General features: G+C 40.7%; 2 protein-coding genes across 2 annotated transcripts in view; both read right to left on the bottom strand.

Annotated features, from left to right (window-relative positions):
- Positions 1 to 8,083: 8,083 nt before the first annotated feature.
- On the bottom strand, positions 8,084 to 11,234 carry LOC130265135 (relaxin-3-like). Its single transcript, XM_056513976.1, has 2 exons — positions 10,943 to 11,234; positions 8,084 to 8,786 (listed from the first exon to the last, which is right to left on the bottom strand). Exons 1-2 carry the CDS (start codon positions 11,157 to 11,159, stop codon positions 8,419 to 8,421), a joined length of 585 nt encoding a protein of 194 aa, XP_056369951.1. The 5' UTR covers positions 11,160 to 11,234; the 3' UTR covers positions 8,084 to 8,418.
- A 4,439-nt stretch (positions 11,235 to 15,673) lies between these two features.
- PLGRKT (plasminogen receptor with a C-terminal lysine) overlaps positions 15,674 to 18,971 on the bottom strand; it is a 30,778-nt gene continuing 27,480 nt past the window's right edge. Inside the window, exon 5 of the mRNA XM_056514580.1 lies at positions 15,674 to 17,204. Coding sequence (XP_056370555.1) covers positions 17,083 to 17,204 — 122 coding nt within the window. The 3' untranslated portion in view covers positions 15,674 to 17,082. The remainder of the gene's footprint in view (positions 17,205 to 18,971) is intronic.

Below are 18,971 nucleotides of genomic sequence, written 5' to 3'. Positions count from 1 at the left end.
TATATATATATATAAACCTCAATATTATTTTAAGCATTGTTTAGATAATTCCTTTAGACATAAACCATTGTCTAAGTCTGAGAGTAAGATTGGACCTAGCCCCACCTTGGCTCCACAAAGAGTTTAGATAATAAGGAGGTCCTCTCTAAACCTCATAACTCAATGATGGGGTCTCCCCTACTCTTGGCATCTCCTGTCTCTATGTAAAGCATTCTAAATTCTAAATCAATTCTCTTTTGTTTCCTCCATGCAATAATTGGTAAGGTGAACCTTGCCATGAAAATTACTGAACATTGTCAAACCACTCTTCATTAAATTCCTTCAAATTTATTGAAACCTGTCAAATTCCTATTTTACCTTAAGAAAACATATTGCTGCTTCTCTGTTTTGAGATGTATTCCACTCATCCACAATATTAGGGTAGTCTCTGTTCTCAGCCCAAGATCACTGGTGAAGTTTTGTAGTTAATTACACTTTTTTTGTAATTTTAGTGATCACTGGCTCTTGGAGAGAGGTACTAGAAACAGGGGTTTTTAAAAATTCTCTATGTCATTATTTGCTTTCATACTCCTTTATTTTCTGAAACGAATGACTATATGTTGATAATTTTTTTGTTATGATCTCCACTATGTCCACATTCTCAACTAGATCTTTTCTTAGGGGTAATTAAGTAACACACTTTCTTCCAGCTGTTTTCTCCATCTTCTGCAGAGTGCTTCAACACCTTTCCTGAATTGTCTGTATTCATTTGTGTCCTTTTCGATCACTTTCTCATCAAAATGGTAATTGAAATTTCCCATTAGTGTGAAGTTCTTCTGCTTTTTGAAGTCCTTTGATCACACAGAAAAAGACTCATCTCCATTAACAACTTTCTTTACTTCATAGTCCCCTAGATGACAGCAATATTCTTTTTACTGAGAACTGTTCATCATTCCAGCTTCCATAATCCCTTCTGGTCTAAGAATAAAGATGTTGGAAATAGCCTTTTAGTCCTAAATATCTTTCCTGAACAGGCCATACACACCTATGGGCATTTTCCAATCAAATCTCTATCTTGCTGATTAAGACATGATTTTGAATATGATTTAAGAGATCAAGCCATTTTTGTTTCTTGTCCTCTTCCTTGTTCTTGTCCATATTTCTATGTAATAAACTAATTATAGTGTATGTATAGATATATAAATGCTTGTTATCTGCTAGTATGTAATGAACAATATCACACAATGAATAAATATATGTATATAGGTAACTAAGATGTGTTAGTTTAGCTCTCTCAAGACCACACCAGGAAAAAACTTCCTTCCACGTGTTAGTCTTTATATAAATTGCTGTTTTGCATGTGGCAGCTTGTATCCTGGTCAGCACTCTGCAGGAGAAGTCTCATAGAATTCATGTTGAGTAAGGCTCTGCCCAGCATGCTCAGCTGCAGGGTCAGACCAGGCTCCTTGAGGCATTACCTGACATGGCCTGAAAATTCCTCAAAGCTGAAGGCAACTCAATTTCTCTGGACCCTGGCCCTGCTGCCAAAGCTACCATTGTCGGCTAAAGGCTTCTTTTTATCTCCATTTTGCACATCTTTGTTTCACTTTATCAATATTTTCTCTCATCCTCTTCTCACAATCTGCAGTGAAGAGCCTTCTGATGACCTCTTCATTGATAGCAGCAGACTGTGTCATGGGGATTTTTTGGATTCTCCAATTACCTATTCAGGTCAACAAATTTAGTTTAGCTGTAATCTAAGTTTATAGTTAAATTTGGTCTCAAAGATAAAATTTAAGAGATTATTGTATTAAGGAAACTTCCCAGACTGACCATTCAGGTATGGGCAGATACTTCCACAGCTGGAATCAAAGCTCCTCTATAGTGAGGATCTCCAGAGAGCCAGTGGGTGCCCTGCTTTACTCCCTGCAGACCCCACTCACATGTAGTCAGACTAAGTTTCCTTACTGGTTTGATTCCAGGTTTCCCAGAGCAGAGACTCCAACATCTTAATCCTTCATGTGATTTTTTCCTGGTGCAGTAGCACAGAAAAAGCCTGAGGTGCCTCGGAGGAGGGACCCTGAACAAAGAAATCCCTGGGCTCTTATGGCCTCACAGTCAGTGCAATAAAGGTCTTGCTATTCCGTCTGACCCCTGGGCTGGAGGCTGCAGAGCCCAGGCTGGCTCTTGCTGTGCCTCTGAGTGTCCAGTCACCCAAGCAGCACCACAAGTCCCTGTGCCCTTTTTTTGCAAGAGGTCCATACCAGTTCACAGCCTCTTGCTTTGGGTTGCCAGAGTCCAATCTGCATCTGACACTGCAGCTGCCCACCAAGATACCTGCACTGAATAACCCTTGGATTCTGCAGGTCTAAAAGAGGCAATAGTTTATCCAAGCGAGGAATGAACAGCAGTGATAGTTCTCTTACATACATACATACATACATACCATGAGCAGAACTGCTACTTCGTTTTTTGTTTTTAAGCCCAAGTCACTGGGATTTAATGAGAGTTGAGTTTACAATAGGTACAAAGCTCTGATCATTACTAGTATTTTTTTTTAGCTGACTGTCTCCTGATCAACAATGATTTTTGCTTCGTTTCTGTGTGGTCTGGAACTCTGAAAACTCAAACCTATCTCACTGACAAATTTTGAGATAGATGCTGTTGCCTGAGTATATTTTTGGAAAAGGTTGGAGCCACATGATGAAAAAACCACTTTTGTGTACTTGAAGGTAGATTCATAAAGCTGCAACTGCTAAGGATTTGACAAAATGAGAGTCAGAGGGAGTCAGCAAGAGCTTGGGAAGGTGTGCTACCTCATATCAATTTTGGAAAGACTGACAGGAATTGCAGAATGGTCTAAAAATCCATTAAAAGAGAATATGTAGACAATAAAGGATGAGGTTCCAGTGGGGAAAAAAAAAGTGCTCTCCGAAGTGAGTGTATCTCTTTGAAGATGCCTACATTCCAAACTTTTAACAGTCACTGCATTCAAGCAGCTGAGCTGACAGGCAGGAATGTATACTTAAGAGTCTTCAGTGCTGGGCTGGAAACCACATAAGTTTCCAACAGCAAAGCTGAGAATACTTGTCTTCAACACGTGAGTAAAGGCTGAACCAAGGTAAAAAGTTAAATTACATTAGACTCACATCTAGCAAACAAATTCTGACTGCTAGACAAATGGAAGAATACAGAAGGCTGTGCCTTTTCCCATGGCATATCCAGTTTCTGAGCCTTCTAATTTAGATACACAGAGACAAACACACAGTTTCTCTCTCATGTGGCACTCAATGAAAGTGGAAGACACCCCAGAGAGCTAGAGCTGAGAGATTTAAGATAAATGTTGGGAATGCAAGAAATCTGACAAGGTGTAAAAAGAACCAGAATTTCTTCAGAAGTGAAAGTACAGCCATCCTTACAAACCTTAAGAGGCTCTGAAAAGGTGCCTTGCTGTTCAAGTAACTTGGCCCACACTGTTCCTTGTACCAGGGCTGGAAGGATCTGTGGGATGCAGATGTCTCAAACCAGGAAGATGTCCTAGCTGCCATCAGCCCATCATAGAGCACACCAGCCACTCATGTTACTGAGAAGCTCCAAGGCAAACAGCCTCCACGTGTCAGCAGGACAGGAATTTTGACTTGCCTTTTGAAATAAGGGGCTGCCTCTCAACAGCTCTGCACAGAGGGCACAAGATTTCTGGGGTCAGCATGGCACAGCACGGGAGCTCTCAGCCTACTGCTGTGATGTCAAATGAAAAAAGGTCAGGAGGAAAAACTGATTGTCACACTGTTGCTACATGGGAAACACTTCATCTCTTGGTGCAGGGGCAAAGAGATGCAAAACTACAGAGACAGAGAAGCATTTCAACAGGGGCCTTTGGTGTCAGGACTAGCTGCTGCTGAGCTCAATGACTTCTGCAGTACCAGAAACATATGGTCACAGGCAAACTACACTGGGTTGCTGACACAGGGAAAACCTTCAATGAATTAACCACTGAGTAGTGATACCAGGAGAGCTGAAACCATAGGGATCCCATTCTGATTCAGAGGCATTTTGCTTTCAGCTTCTTTGGACAAAACAACTACTCATGAGGCACTCCTCAGTGCCAGAAGAGATGCATCATTTGCTGGCTGAGATCTCACAAAAATCAGAAAGACCTGCAGAGTTTCAGGTCAAACACTGCAGTCCAGGGAAGGCAATCCAGACAAGGCAAAGCAGCATGTCTGGCCGTGGGCTGTTTGGCTGGGCTATTTTGAAGGGCAGTGCCAGGAGTTTTCAAAGCACACAGGTTGGCAGCCAGGTTTTGATTCATCTGACCTTCTGTACATGAGAGATACACTGCATCACTCAACTGTGTTAACAATGACGTGCTCTTGAAAAATCACGGAGATACATCACTCTAAGGTTAAAACACGAGAGTGGGCTGCACTTGAGGAACATGTAGCAATTCAAATCTAGTGGGGGAAACTTCCAGGAAAAACTTAGGTAGCAGGAAGCTTAGATGAAGAAAAAGAATCTGATGCACAAGCTAGAGAATTTCCTTTCTTTTCCATTAATGCTGGTTCTCTAGAGTTTGTAGGTCAGAAAACAGCATGGGACAAGCAAACTGTTACAGTGCAGTATCTAACATCAAGACCTCACCAGAAAGCAGGTGGACGGAACAAAGCAGACTAACAGTCAAGTCAGTCTGTTGGAGCTAAAATCCAGGGGAAGGAACCAACAGTTCAGGTGTTTGTTTCCAAGATCCAGAAAGCTGTGTGATCAACAGAATTTGTTCCATGTGTGACGGCAGTGTGGCATAAATTAGGAAAGGACCCCCTTTCAGCTAACTGCTTATACAGGTGAGTGACTGCAGAGCAGGAAGTGGGATACAAATCTACCCAGGTACCATTCTGCTGAGTAGCAAAGGAGTCATCCATTTCTACAGACTCATTTCTTCACAGCTGGCTGAATAGGACACACGGTAGTCTCTCCCTTAAACTCCGAGTGCTAACTCTAGTTCTGTCTCCAGCTCTGCCAGAAGGCAAAAATAAGTTTTAATGTTTTTCCTGCAAATTGAGGCTAAAAAAAGAGAAAAAAAGGATACTACATCTCCAGTATGAATCTAGACATCTTCCTCTATTATTTAAGCAACTGGCAAAATAAAGAACTGGCCAAACAGGACTGGAGCTAGAGAGACATGTGTCTTTCAGGTCTCTGGAGCGTGCTACACAATCCTCTGTAGCACACTAAAAATTCTGAATATGGTCAAACTTACACATCATCACTACTTGAGGTACTGGGCTCTAGATGTACCACAATCAACACATTGCGTAGATGCATTAAGAGTTTTCCATCAGATTTAAAACAAGGCAAGAGCAGGGAATAGAGCTGGGAAACCTGTTATTACATACTGCTGTGAATTATTCCCATGTCTTCGAGCATTGTTCTGGAGGTTATAGTCAGTCCTGCATTAGACTACACCCCTAGTGAAAAAAATTCCCCAAGACATTCAGAATACACTCATGCAGACACAAATGGCAGTCCTAATTTGGGAATGTGCTGTTATACCACTTTCTACTCACGGACTCAAAAAAGTTGTTCAGAAGACTGCTCACACATCTTAATAGATTGTGCAGAAATTAGACACTTTCTGTGCAGTAAGACTTAATCAACAGGACTGTAAGGAATTTCTGTAAGCAGTATACTGCTAAAAAATTGTTTCCTCAGTACCCAATTTCTCCGTGAAAGAAATGTGGGAAAAAACATCAATTTTTTCCTCATTAGAAGTGTATACTTCTGAACAATTGTGATGGCAAGCAGAACATGTTTCCTTAAACTGCTGACCTCGTGTTTATGTTGCTGGATACACATGGCTGCACACCCCAAGGCACTTTCAGCTGTGTCCTTTTGCTCTGCTGTTGGGAACAATACTCACCTCAATCATTATTCTACATTTTGAGCTGTCTGCCCCAAAGTGTGTTTGCTTCAAAGTGTGTTTGCTTTCCCTACCTAGTAGTCAGACACCTCATTTCACATAAAAGGCTTGCTTCTCATCTTTAAAAAAGCACCTTTGGACACCAAGTGATGCAAGCAGGCAGGTGGCAGCCTCTAGACCTGTTCCAATTGAGTGACACATAATTGTCACCTTTGGCTACATTGCAAAGAAACCATTAGAAAATACAGCCTTGTGTCACAGAAAGGGGAAAGGCAAAGAAGGGAGAGGGAGAGAGAGGGAGAGGGAGAGGGAGAGGGAGAGGGAGAGGGAGAGGGAGAGGGAGAGGGAGAGGGAGAGGGAGAGGGAGAGGGAGAGGGACCTTTGCATGCTTTAATATTTACACAAATACTTTCTTACTCTGAAATACAATCCTAATTTTTGTCTGTGCCACCTGCCTGTGCCATGGCCTGCCTGCTAAAGTTGTTACAGATGAGACCTACTAAGAAACTGAATGAAACCACAAATTTCACCTTTTCTCTAGGTTGACTCATACCTCTGAGAAAAGCCTGTTTATATCAGATAAAGACTGATTTTCTATTTTTAATCCCATCTCAGCCTGAAACAGTTCCACTCAAACACTATTTCCACTTACACTATTTATAGTTTTACCAATGGCTTACATCTAACTCAGCAAGTTAAACTCCAGATTGTTCCATTCAAGGCTTAAACTCACAAATTTAAGGTTTTAACTACACCTTTGTTTCACTCAAGCCTGCTATAACCATAATCACCTTTTTCAATGTTCCTTTTCAAGAGCTTGGAAGACAGTTTTCTAGCAAGATGAATGCATACAGGATAATTTTTAGTTTCTTCTCACATGGAATTTTCCTGTTTTGGTATTTTGTAGGGAATCTATGTACCTCTTATTCATCACCTTAATATTAAGTAGTCTTAACTCCAAAAGTTCTTGATAGTGCTCAAAAATAAGGAATACTTCCCCTCCAACTCCTCATGTAGAATTCTAGGAAATTCTAATCTAAACTAGAAGTCTCTAAACCTAAAACTATCTGTGAAGAGAAGTTCCTGGAAGTCAAGCTATAGACATTTAGCTAATCTGTTGCAAAAACAAACTCACCCAAAACTACAGCAGAAAATCACACAGATGCTTTTGCCACTCAGAGTGGCAAAAAACATCTTACAGTCACTACAGCTAAGATGTTTAAGAAAATGACACATTTCTTCATGCTGTTACAAGAACAGAAAAGATAGTTCTTTTCAAGTGTCACAAAAACCAAAACCCTCACCTCATGAACAGTATAGCTGGAAATACAACTTTTACAGTTGAGAAAAACGTGCAGGCAGGCAAAAGGCTTAGAAACTAAGGATTAAATCAGCCATTCCTAAACACAGTAGCAATTAGCAGCTTAGAAGAACACCTGAATTTGTGCAGACCAGCATGCCTTAAGGACATGCAGAAAGATGTCTGAGTGTCTGTACAGCAAGTTACTTGATGCACTCTAGCACTCTTACTCAGCAGCAGTAGGGGAAAATGGAGAAGTAAAGCAGATAAGGAATGACTAAAGTTTTAATACTCTAAGTATTGAAGCCTATACATAAATATGGAAAAAAAGGTTCAGGCTGCAACTTTTGTGTTGCAGTAAACTTTCTGTAAAAGATAACACTGCATAAAAACAATTCTGCAATTACAAGGAAATGGAAAATGTGTGGTCAAAATAATCAGCAAGCTGAGTCAGTGTCAAGTGGAGTTTCAATTGGCAAGAAACTCTTTCTGGACAGTTTTGTACCATGAATCCCATTTTAATATTGTTGGATGTTGCAAGGACGCTGGAGTGGGACTCATTAGAAACTTAGTAGCAGTAGAAGTAAGGGGTTCAAACTGAAAGAGGGAGAATCTAGGTCAGACATTGTGGGAGAAATTGTTCCCTGTGAGGTTGGTGAGGCGCAGGGACAGATTGTCTAGGGAAGCTGTGGACGCCCCATCCCTGGAAGTGTTAAAGGCCAAGGTTGGACGGCACTCTGAACAACTTCATCCAGTGGAAGCTGTCCCTTCCCTGCCTATGTCAGGAGGGATGGAACTAGATGATCTTTAAGGTCCCTTCCAACACAAGTTATTGTATGATTCCATATTCATTCTTTTGACAGAGGAAGAATAATTTGGCAACACTTAGTATAATTACATTTTAATGAAATATTGAAGTTTTTCTTAAAGTGTTACAAAGATATAATACATTCGTAATATAAGTGTAAAAGCTCAACATTAAAATGAAAAGACTTAGTAAAAAATATAGATTAGAAGTTACTGCAGCGAAACAAACTCATTGCAATTACATTTATGTTTTGTTTGTTTTGTTGTTTTTGGGTTTTTTTTAAAGAAAACCAGCTATATTGACTGGCACATATAGACAAGATAAAATACAGCAAGAGTTTTCTTCCTCCATGAAGTAATCAATCAAGTAGTACTGCAACAAACACTAATTTCATGCATAAGTGTAGAGAGGATTTTAAACTCTGCATATGGTACTAATTTCAGCTTTTGTACAGCCCCATTTGCAACACATTCCTGCCAAACCCAGAGACTCCCGTTTTCTTCTGGGATACCTGGCCCAAAGATAGCTGCTTGATTCCATGGGATTTGCATTTCCTGTTCCCCCCCTGTCCTTCTGAGCAGCTTCTTCTACTTGGTGAACAACTTTTTTTAGATCCCCTGCCACAGGTACATATTCATTATAGTAATTTAAACTATACAAGTCCTTAAATGTCTCCCATCCAAGAAATGGGCTGCTTCTCTGCAGCTGCTCCACGTCAGGATCCAAAACTGATTGCAGGTTGAAGCTTCCCAGGAGTTTGTTACTTGCTGTTTGTGCAGAATCTGTTTTAAAGAAAAGACTTATCTTAGATTCAGACTATAGGAGCATCAAAAGGATTACACAGCTGAGAGAAATAGCAACAAGACTCATTCAGTTAATAGTAAGTGATATGCTATTATGCAGGAAAACTGTCAGTACTTCAGAGTCTCCACACCATGACTTATTTGTAGCTGACTTTTAGCAGAATCTATGTTTTAAAGCCTATACCTCCTGTTAGACATGCAGAGTACACAGAAACAACTGTAAATGAAGTAAAGGCATCCTGTCACAACTGCAGTGTTATTGACAGAGAAGTCTCAACCTATGCACAGAAACAGAATTTTGTTGTAAAACATGTATCCAGAAACACCACAGAGCTATATCACGTGTCTGATGAATTAGATCAGACCCCTCCTCTCCTGTGCACCACTGGTATCATGTGAAGAACAAATATAGAAAGGACTAAATAAGCAAAGATTGCATGCAAACTGATTCTTAGATTGCATCTTTCTGTAGCTATTTTCAATTCATGTTTTACACTAATTTCTTTCATTTCTCAAGGTTTGTGAAATTAACTTAAAACATTCTTCATCTCACTGACTTAAGTGCTCTCAAAAGATCTATTTCCTTTCACCTTACACTGTTTCTCTCAGTTTTACCTTTGCAAGGCAAGTGGTGTTGCTCACTTCAGCTAATGTGAAGAAAAGCAGCTTTTTCAATTCTTGATTTTAAAAGAATCCAAAATAAGTCTTTGTCTTGTGATCTTAATGCTGATATAGTTGATATAGTTACTTTTTGTTTCAGAAAGCTGAAAGAATGTGAGGACATCCAGCAAATTTTGTATTTACTTAAATGTGGCTAATTAGTATATAGAACCTAATTTTCAGGTAGAATTGCTGCCTGAGTATGTGCAAAAATAAAAGTAGGCATAGCTACTTTATTAATTAGACAGCGACTGCTAAATAAGAGTCTCTTGGGGTGGAGAAGCCTTCTAGTTAAACATCATGCAGCATGGTGGAGGCTCCTTAGTGAGTGTTGTTCTCAGAAGCTGCTGTTAATAAAGAGGAAAGCAAAACTTGCTGGCAAGGAACATAATCCCCACAGAGGCTGTAAATAACTGATTTGTTATAATTATGAAGGCTACTTTTATCTTTTACTCAACCCGTTGAGGTGGGGAAAAGGCAAAAAATTCCCAGAAAACCCAGAATACTGGCTTCATTAGCTGCCTGAAGTCTTAGATTATTCACTAAGGTGTCTTTATTCAGAAAAAAAATTCTCTCTTTCATTGCAAGTTTCAGCCATAATTCCATCTTTTGTCCTTTTAAAAACGTTATTTTTCAGTATTCAAAATATCAACATAAATTAGAGAAATCACTAAAAATTACTGTTACATTACCGCAGTTTGAAAACACACCCTAAAAGACATCTACTAACAATTTGTTAACACATGGGGCTTGGGACACCAGACAGTAAAACTACGAGGAATATTTTACCCATTAACAGTTTCACCATAAATCAGTTCTTGCTGAGTCGATTGTAACCCGGAGCACCGGAGCCCACTCTCCAGCGTGCCGGCTCTTGGATGCCGAGCAGCACAAGAGAGCGACAGCGCTGCGATTCCCCGCCCGCGGCGGTCCCGCACATCCCGCAGCTGGACGGGGCGCCAGGGCTCCCGTCGGGGAGGACAACCCCGGCGGGAATCCCGCTTTTTCCGCCGCACGAGGAATTGCGGAGCCTCGGGAAGGGAGAGACGCCAGAGTGACAGGCATTCCCCACCGCTTCCCAGGGCGCTTCACGCCTCCCCACATGGCCCAGGCAGGGGAGGAGTGGGATTTTTGGGGATCGTGTAGTAGCAGCTCCTCTGCAGCCGGCAGCCCTGCGCAGCCCCGCGGGGTCTCCGAACTGACCAAAAACTTTGCGGATCACCGCGGCAAATAACGCCCCAGCCCCTGCCGTCCCTTTCCCTCTGAATCTCAGGGCGTCCTTACAGAAGTCTCGGAAATGCCAGCTAGGACCTAGAGGGAAAGCGAGGGAGGGACGCGGACCTTCCCTCGGCGGCTCAGGGCGGGAGGAGCGAGAGGCGCAGCGGGACGCTCGCCCTTCCCCGCTCCCTCCCGCTCTCCCCATCCCTCCTCGCCCGGCAGCCGCCTGCCCTCGGCCCCGCTCCCGGGACACTCACCGGCCGCGGGCGCCGGCTCTGCCGCCAGCAGGGAGAGCCGCTTCCAGCGGGACCCGCCGCAGGTGAAGATGACGGCGCGGATGAACTCGCGGCCGCACAGCTTCACGCCGTAGCCGTCGCCCTCGCCCGCGGGCAGCACGGCGCCCGGGCGCCCCGGCGGGGCCGCGCACAGCAGCGCCACGGCGGCGCACAGCACTCGCAGCTTGGCCAGCCCCATCGCGTCCCCGTCCCGCGGGCGCGGCCCCAGCACACCCGACGGCCGCCACAAGCCCCCGACCGCGGCGCTCGGCCCAGCCCAGCCCCGTCCTCGCCCGCCGCCCGCTTTTATGCGCTGCGAGAGGCGCTGAGTCACCGCCCCGGCCCCGGCCCCGGCCCGAGCCCCCTCCCCTTCCCCGGGGCCGCGGCTGTCATCCCCCGCCGGCAGGTCGCTGTGCCCGGAACAGCCATCCAGGAGCCCTCGGGCAGCGCATTCCCCTCTTCCCGCCCTTGCTGCCTGCTGCGGCTCTTCTCTCCCCCGTGCACTTCAGTTCCCTCCTCGGGCTCCCGTTCCCCACCTTCCCAGAGACAAGCTCCTTTTTCTCCGTCGGCTCTGGGCCTCAGCTGCTCCTGTTTGTGGCTAGATAGCAGCGCCGATGCCCTCTCGTATTGCTTTGAAAACGTGAAAAACTTAATCTAGACTGTTTTTTCACTTGCAGGTCTAGAATCTCCGTAACTACCTCTGTGCCCTAAAAACGCTGGCTGACATAAAAAGACAGAAACAAGTGAAATAAAAAAGTACACTTTCAAGGAAGTACTGTCAGTGTGGACACTTGAAGGGGGATTTCAAAGCCTGGATTCTTTCAGGTTTGCTTTACTGGAGGCCTGAGTTCAGTGGCAACCACAGGCATCCAAGCATCACCTGGCTTCAATGTGGGCAGCCTAGAGACTTTAGAGCTGCACATCTGTGTGGCTGCTGAATAGGGCCCTGCAGGCTCTTGCTGACAAGGGTGGTGGTCTTTGTACTCCATGAAGAACTACACACTCACTGAAAGTAAACTTTACCTCTGTATTTGTTTGTCGGCTTGTGGTTGGTTTACTTTTTTTTCCAGCACAACAGGACAAGTGATTGCTGTCACCTTTTATAGAAAGTCATACTGTGAAGAACCAGAAAAGTTCATCTCTCTTAAAATACTTTGAAGCTGTTGTCAATAGATCCTTTCTCATGAGGGCTATGCTTTCAATCCCTTGGGTATTGTTGGCATATAAAAAAAAACCTCTCAAAACTCAATCTAGAAGGAGAGCATGGAGAAGACATACATCTTCAGACTAGAGTACAAAGGTGTATGATTCAGTTGTGCTGGCAGAGAGGTTACAGACTCCAGTCTCCTCTTCAAGGAGGACTTGGGTGTTTTACACTGAGCTGGATATAGAGCAAGGCTGTGGAGGGCTGAAATAGCGAGCAAAGTTGGTGTGGTTTAACCCCAGCCAGCTGCCAAGCCCTGCACAGCCACTCACTCATTCCCCCATTAGTATGACTGAGGAGAGACTAAGAAAAGTGAGAAAAGCCATGGCAGTTTAATAAGGAAAGCAGAATCTGCACACAAAAGCAAAGAAAAATAGGAATTGGTTCCTGTGGTCAGGCAGGTGTTCAGTCATCTTGGGAAGACAAATGCCATTGCTCCAAATGCTCCCTTCTACTTCTTCTTTTCCCCCCCACTTCATATACCCACCAGCATGATACCCTTTTGGTCATTTTGTCACCTGTCCCAGCTGTATCTCCTCCCAAGCACCCCCAGTCCCCTCACCAGTGGCAGTACCAAAAGCAGAAAAGGCCTTGGCTCTTATCTGTTCAGCAGTAACAAAAACATCTATTATCAACTCTGTGTTCCGCACAAATATGAAACACAGACAAATGCCAGCCACTGAAGAAAATTAACTCTACCCCAGCCAAAACCTGGACAGTTTTCTTATTGATCCAGTCTCCAGTGTTTAAACAGTGGTACCTTTTAAACAGTAGGCTACATCATCCAGAATGTTGCTAGGATGCAATTCACAGAAGTGGAGGCTGTTAATCTGAAATTCCTGAAGAACAAAGCCTTGATCTGTTCCTCCCTCAGCATAAGTCTTACTTCCTATACTATTATAGACAGAAGTTGTACAGGAATAATTACAACTAGCATTTTGAGAGCAGCACCTTACTTTTGTTGGTCTTGCGGACTTTTTCTAAAGATACTGTCACATCAGGTGGACTTCTGCATGGACTGTAGTCTTCTAGAAAACAAATTTCAGTTCTCAGTGACTGGAAAACTGTAGTAATATGAAAAAGCACTACTAGGACAAGGCAAGAAGGGAAGTACCTCCTGAGTTGGGCAGTGACTAGAAAAATCACTATTCAAAACAAAGCATGGAGAAGAAGATTAATAATATAAATTTAACAAATCTGAAGTAACTATATAACTTCTTGCTGTTGTTTTATAAAGATGGAAAAACAACAACAGAGCAAAGAAATTAATTTCCATTCATGATCTGTAGGATGTTTCCAGGCAAGTACATCCAGTGTACTGGCTCAGTGCAAGTATTGAGTATATTTTAATTTCTTTTAAAAAGGTAAAGATAATTGTACTATTTCTCTCCTGGCACTAAATTATTAAACTGTTGAGCAATAGCAAAGTTCATACACAGTAAAGGAGGTTTCATGAAAACTGGGGGCTAAATATAAAAGATATCCTTTAACAATATCTCAGTAGCCTTCAATACCTTGAGTTAAAGCCTTATTTCTATGACTCCCAAATGTCAGACAAAGAAAATCAGCAGTAAGTAACTTACTGATTTCATTAAATATTTTCCAGAGACTACATTTCAAATTCATACAATTCACTGCTGCAAGGACAACTTAGTTTTTGAAAGCTGTCCAAACAATAATTTAAAGTATTTCTAAAATTTGCTTAGTACCACACAGGATTCCGCAAGAAATGGGAAATACCACTGCATCAATGTTATTAGTGACCAAGCACAAGCATTACCCAGTCACCTTCATTGTGCAGTTTAGGAAAAAGCTCAATCTTAAGAAAGCTCATAATTAAAAACTTAAGAACGCATTTTTGCATAATGAAGTCCAAGGCCAATTAAGAAAATAAACAAAATTGCAGAAACAATCTTATTTGTATACATCCACATAAGTGCTTTCCCCTTCTTTTAAAAGCAGTGACATGCAGTCAGCAATAAAATAACTCCTGTAATACTAAAGCATGTAGGAAGGGGCCATGATTTTCAACTTTCTGTGCTGTAAGGAAGGGGCCCAAACTGGACTGTCCAAAGTGACTTTGCTTGTTTCTCCTCAATACTCATATGCACTATCACAACCAGATAAACAATAGTGAGGTGGAGCACTTGTGGATTGCAGGTGGCATGCACTTCCTTGGGTTCTGTGAATGAGGCATATCCATAATTAGAACAGCTTAATTTTGATATCCTAATCACGACTGACTTCTCACTTTTCCAGAACAATCCTCCTCCAAATGATACTGATTCAGGATATATGGCTATCAGACTAATGATATCAGAAAAACCCAGCAGAATTGAGGTGGTAGGAGTAGTGCCTTCAGGCCAGAACAAGTTCCCTCTAGAGTTGCTCTCTTTTTTTCCCCCAGTGATTCATGGAAAAAAAGACAGCTGTTGTGATATATTAAAGTAAGTCCAACAGCTGAGGCCAGTTGAGCACAAAAGACAGAAAGAAGCAGGATGTTTTAGGTGCTTTATTTTATTCTATTAAAAATATGACGATTAGGCAACTTGTGCTGTAAACATGAATTTTCCAAAAGTAAACCTTATCCCTGATGAGCTCCTGTTTTCTTTCATTGTTATACCATTCAATAATTCTGTGTCTGTCACTATATGACAGGTATGACTGCACACAGCACATGCAAGCATTTTGATTGATATATTGGCAATAGAATAACTAACTGCAACAAAGAACAAGCATCTTCAAAACAAAAACATTCATTAAAAAAAAAAAAAAAAAAAAAAAAAAAAAAAAAGTAAAGCAAACAGTAAAAAATAAGGGCAATAAAGGTGAATAACCCTCAACTCCTGGATCATTCTTGGAACATTCTATGCAGCCCATTGAAATCTAGTTCTAGGTTAGACCGTCTTGCTTAGAGCCTTTTCCTTAATAAATCTGGTAAATTTTACTGATACTGTTTAATAGTGAATTAAGCTTACCCCATTTCTGTCACATTTTAGAGTAGAGTCTTGCAATAGGTTAATTTTATTGATCTAAGTTCAAACTTTGGGAGAAAAAAAAATTGGACTTAGTTTGGATGGAGTAATATACAGCTACCCTATCATTCCCCAACATTGCTACCTGCACCATTATTTTGCTCCCTTTAACACTGGCTTTTGATCAAACACCGTAACAAGCATACAGATCTTGATTCCTAATTCGCAGTGGATATGATTAGGGTATTTCCTAATTTTCTAAGAATTATAAGTAAAACTGTTGCATGTTCTGTTACAACCATTCTCTTGTGAAAATGTCTTTCATAGGATTAAAACATGAGCTAAAAGGCACAGATGGACACATAGAAATACTCAGAAAGACTGGTTCAATTGTTCTCCTTTTTTTGGAAGAAAGATTACCAATAGATGACAGATACCAAATATGCAATACTTCTTCAAAATTAAAGGAAGGTGGACGTGAGAACTTGGGGGAAACAAAGCAAACGCTCTGTTACTCAAAGCAAAACAAGAAAGTGGAGTACTTGTGTTCATTTTATTACACTGACTATTAAAGCATCACACTTGAAATCAGTTACAGACTAGGCATTGTTAACATGTAGAGGACAGAACCAATTACAGAAGTGACAATGCAGAAGTGAATGCACTTTCAGAAGACAAACTGTGGAAACTGTGCTATTAATTTCTTCTATATTGAGAAGCTTTTGTTTCATTATATATTTGCCTGTCTTACTGTAACAATATTCTAAGTTTAGTTAAGTAGTCTTCAAAATCATATTTGGGGCATTTATCTCCAGTGGGAATTTAATTTTTAAGTCAACAAATTGTCAGTACAGACTTCGGCTTAATTAATTTTTGAATACTTTTTGAGCATTTGTTTTTCTTTCCACAATTAGATTAATGCTAGAAGAATTTCCATTCAAAACACAAAATAATCTGTTCCTGAACAAGATTTGCAATACAGAAAGATTCATTTTTTTCCAAGTGTGACATCAGAACATTAAAGTGTACTAAAACTACATTCTCGGTATACCATGCTGGAATTAAGGCATGCAAAAAAATCCCTCAGTTTTCCAGTACTTGTAAGGCCACTTGGATCTACCCATTACAAAAATATACATTAATAATTTTGCTTGCTGTTAGCTGAAGTTAATATTCATCTTAGTAGTGAAACTCTGATTTCAATTACCAAAAAACAAATTATCCTGAGTTTCAAAATATCGAACAAGCATTAAAAAGATTCAGGAAATAGCTACATAATTTATTTCCTCTTTTTCAGAAACTATCTCTGCTCATGCTTTAACACAGTTTTCCCCATGAGTAAAACACACAGTTAGCAAGTTATGTGTTTACTTCTGAACCTCCTTCTGATAAAAGCTGTTTATTCTAGAATTTGAAGCAGAGATGGTGCGTTCACTGCCTACAGAAAAGTAAATAAAAAGTGTCTTATTTTTTAAATAAATTATCTGCCTGCTCATGACTTCAAATTGAGCTATGTATCCTGAAATATATTTGAAAACTGTACATATTTATTTATATAATTTATATATTAATACAAACTTGTAACTACAAATTACCATATATTTATGAATTATACCGAGTTTGGTCAGTACCAGACATTTTTACTACAGGTGGAAGTTATTTTTAGACTCTGAATAGTCAATGCAAATTTAATATTTAACTATAAACAAGGAAAATATACTACAGAATAATGAATATTTTTAAGTGATCCATATAATATGAAACCAATTGTTTTAGAAAGTACTAATTCTTAAAAAATAATTCAATTTTGATTTTATAAGAGCTCATAATTTTATTAATTAAATTAAATTAAATTAAATTTCAAATTAAAATTTAATTATTTATTTATGTTGAAATGCAGTACTATAATCACTTTTCAGATATGTAGCTTTAATACCATCTTCTTATTTTTCTGTGAAGAAATTGCTCTGAGATATTCTGATTTTCTCCAAGTCTTCAAATGTGAGAGGTCCTTTTGGCAATTCTAGCAAACTGCTCTGTGTGTCAAGTATGTTCTCTGCTTCACCTTAAAAAAAAAAAAAAAAAAAAAAAAAAAAAAGGTCAATTTCCACAGCTCTACAGCTAGAAAGCAACAGCTAGAAAAAAACACAAACCTTAAGAAGCTGATATAGTCATTCTTGTTTGGACCACATTAGCAAAACAGCAAGTCATAGCTATGTGTTAAACAAGCAAGTTGATGTCAATATACCAGCAAAGCTGTCTCTAAGGAATTTTGGACTTGTGGGGTAATTGGGAATCTGAGAAGAAAGTGGATCAGACACACCCATGAAGGTGCACATGAGCTTTAACAAGTAAACTTGTACAGTGTCACAGATGTACCATATTTGGACACAATTTTTCTTTGTGCCTCAAGACTAGCCTAAAAGGTATCAGAATGCAGGCAGCATGGGACTTCAAGGAGCACTGGTCAAAGCACACTGCTCACAAGGAGATTTGCTAAGACAGTTGCCTAAACATGAAGCATAGCAGGAAAAAGCTGTAGAGTACAGAGTGCTCTGGGTAAGGCTGGAATGAAAACATCTAGGACAGAGGATCCAGAAAACAAAGATACAGACTGAACATCATACATAGGTTGTGGTGGTCTGATTTTGATATAAGAAGAGATGAAGATTAGGCAAAGAACACATTTGTTGTGGCTGATGCCATTTGGCACACTGCCAACAATCTTGTTTATCAATGCCTTACATCCCAGCTTCATGATCCTTATAGCAGTGGTTTGAAACTGCATTTATGTATGATCAGCCTGACTGAACATTGCAATGCAGTCAATATTAGTGTCATTCTACAGAACAGGTCTGAATGCTGACATCTCCCAGCTGTAATTTTTGTAGTACTACAGTGCCTGGGACCATTGGTAATATCCAACACTGGTTACCACTCCCACAATGTCAGTCATTTGCATATAGCATCTGATTATGAAATAGCAAGAGATCTTGGGGACAGAGATATAGATATGCAAATCTCTATGTCTGTCCCTCACATGCACTGCAGGACATTGCCCCAGTCACTGCTCAGGACACAAGGACTCTAAAATCTATCTAAATCTTGGAAAAGGTAGCCAGAGTTCCACTGCTTAATGGAGAGATTCTGTGTAATAAGAGACTGGTCATAAAATCCATCCCCTCCTCTAATAATTTGTGTGAAAAACACCAGCACTGTGTGCCGGGACTGGGAGGAAAAGCAAAACAGCAAGGCCAAGAACACAGACAGCAGGATGATGACTGATTCTTTGTGTCCTCAGAGGTTTAAAAAAGATAGTTTGATGGCTGCTCTGTAACCCTGACATACCCAAAAAATTAGGTCCTGATACAGCCCTGGAAACTTAGGGCTTTCCAACAGCACACGCAGAACTCAAAACAGATATTTCCCATGTCTTCAGTTTTGGGTTTTAATTAGCCCAAGCTATAAAGCTGAAAAAAATACCTTTCCAATATTTCAGTGTGGAAGAATACTAAAATAATGAGGTAATTTTTGGTCAAGTAAGCCAGAGACAGAAGAAATATTTAACTATAAGCAAGATTAGAGACAGAATGCCTAAAGAAAGAGAAACAATGAAACCTTCCAGGGGTATAAAATAATTCCAAGGGATGAAAGGCAGCAGATGCAGACCTATGTGATCAAGGTGGTTACAAGATATAAGGTTCACTGTGCAGCACAGAAATAATTGCAGATTGTCTTAGGAGAGAGAATTGTCTATGAGGTTGGTGATAGGTATGGAAAAAAGGGACCAGTTGAAGAAAGAACAATAAAGAGAATGGTGCATAGGTTCATT

This window comes from Oenanthe melanoleuca, chromosome Z, assembly GCF_029582105.1.
Source record: "Oenanthe melanoleuca isolate GR-GAL-2019-014 chromosome Z, OMel1.0, whole genome shotgun sequence".
Lineage (NCBI taxonomy): Eukaryota > Metazoa > Chordata > Aves > Passeriformes > Muscicapidae > Oenanthe > Oenanthe melanoleuca.
The sequence above is the reverse complement of the archived record's forward strand: the minus strand, read 5'-3'. Positions and strand labels throughout refer to the sequence as shown.

Coding starts and splice junctions, on each gene's coding strand:
- LOC130265135 (XM_056513976.1), bottom strand. CDS start 11,159: ATGGGGCTGGCCAAGCTGCGAGTGCTGTGCGCCGCCGTGGCGCTGCTG. Junction 8,787..10,942: donor AGAGCCGGCGCCCGCGGCCG/GTGAGTGTCCCG, acceptor TCTTTAAAACAG/ATTCTGCACAAACAGCAAGT.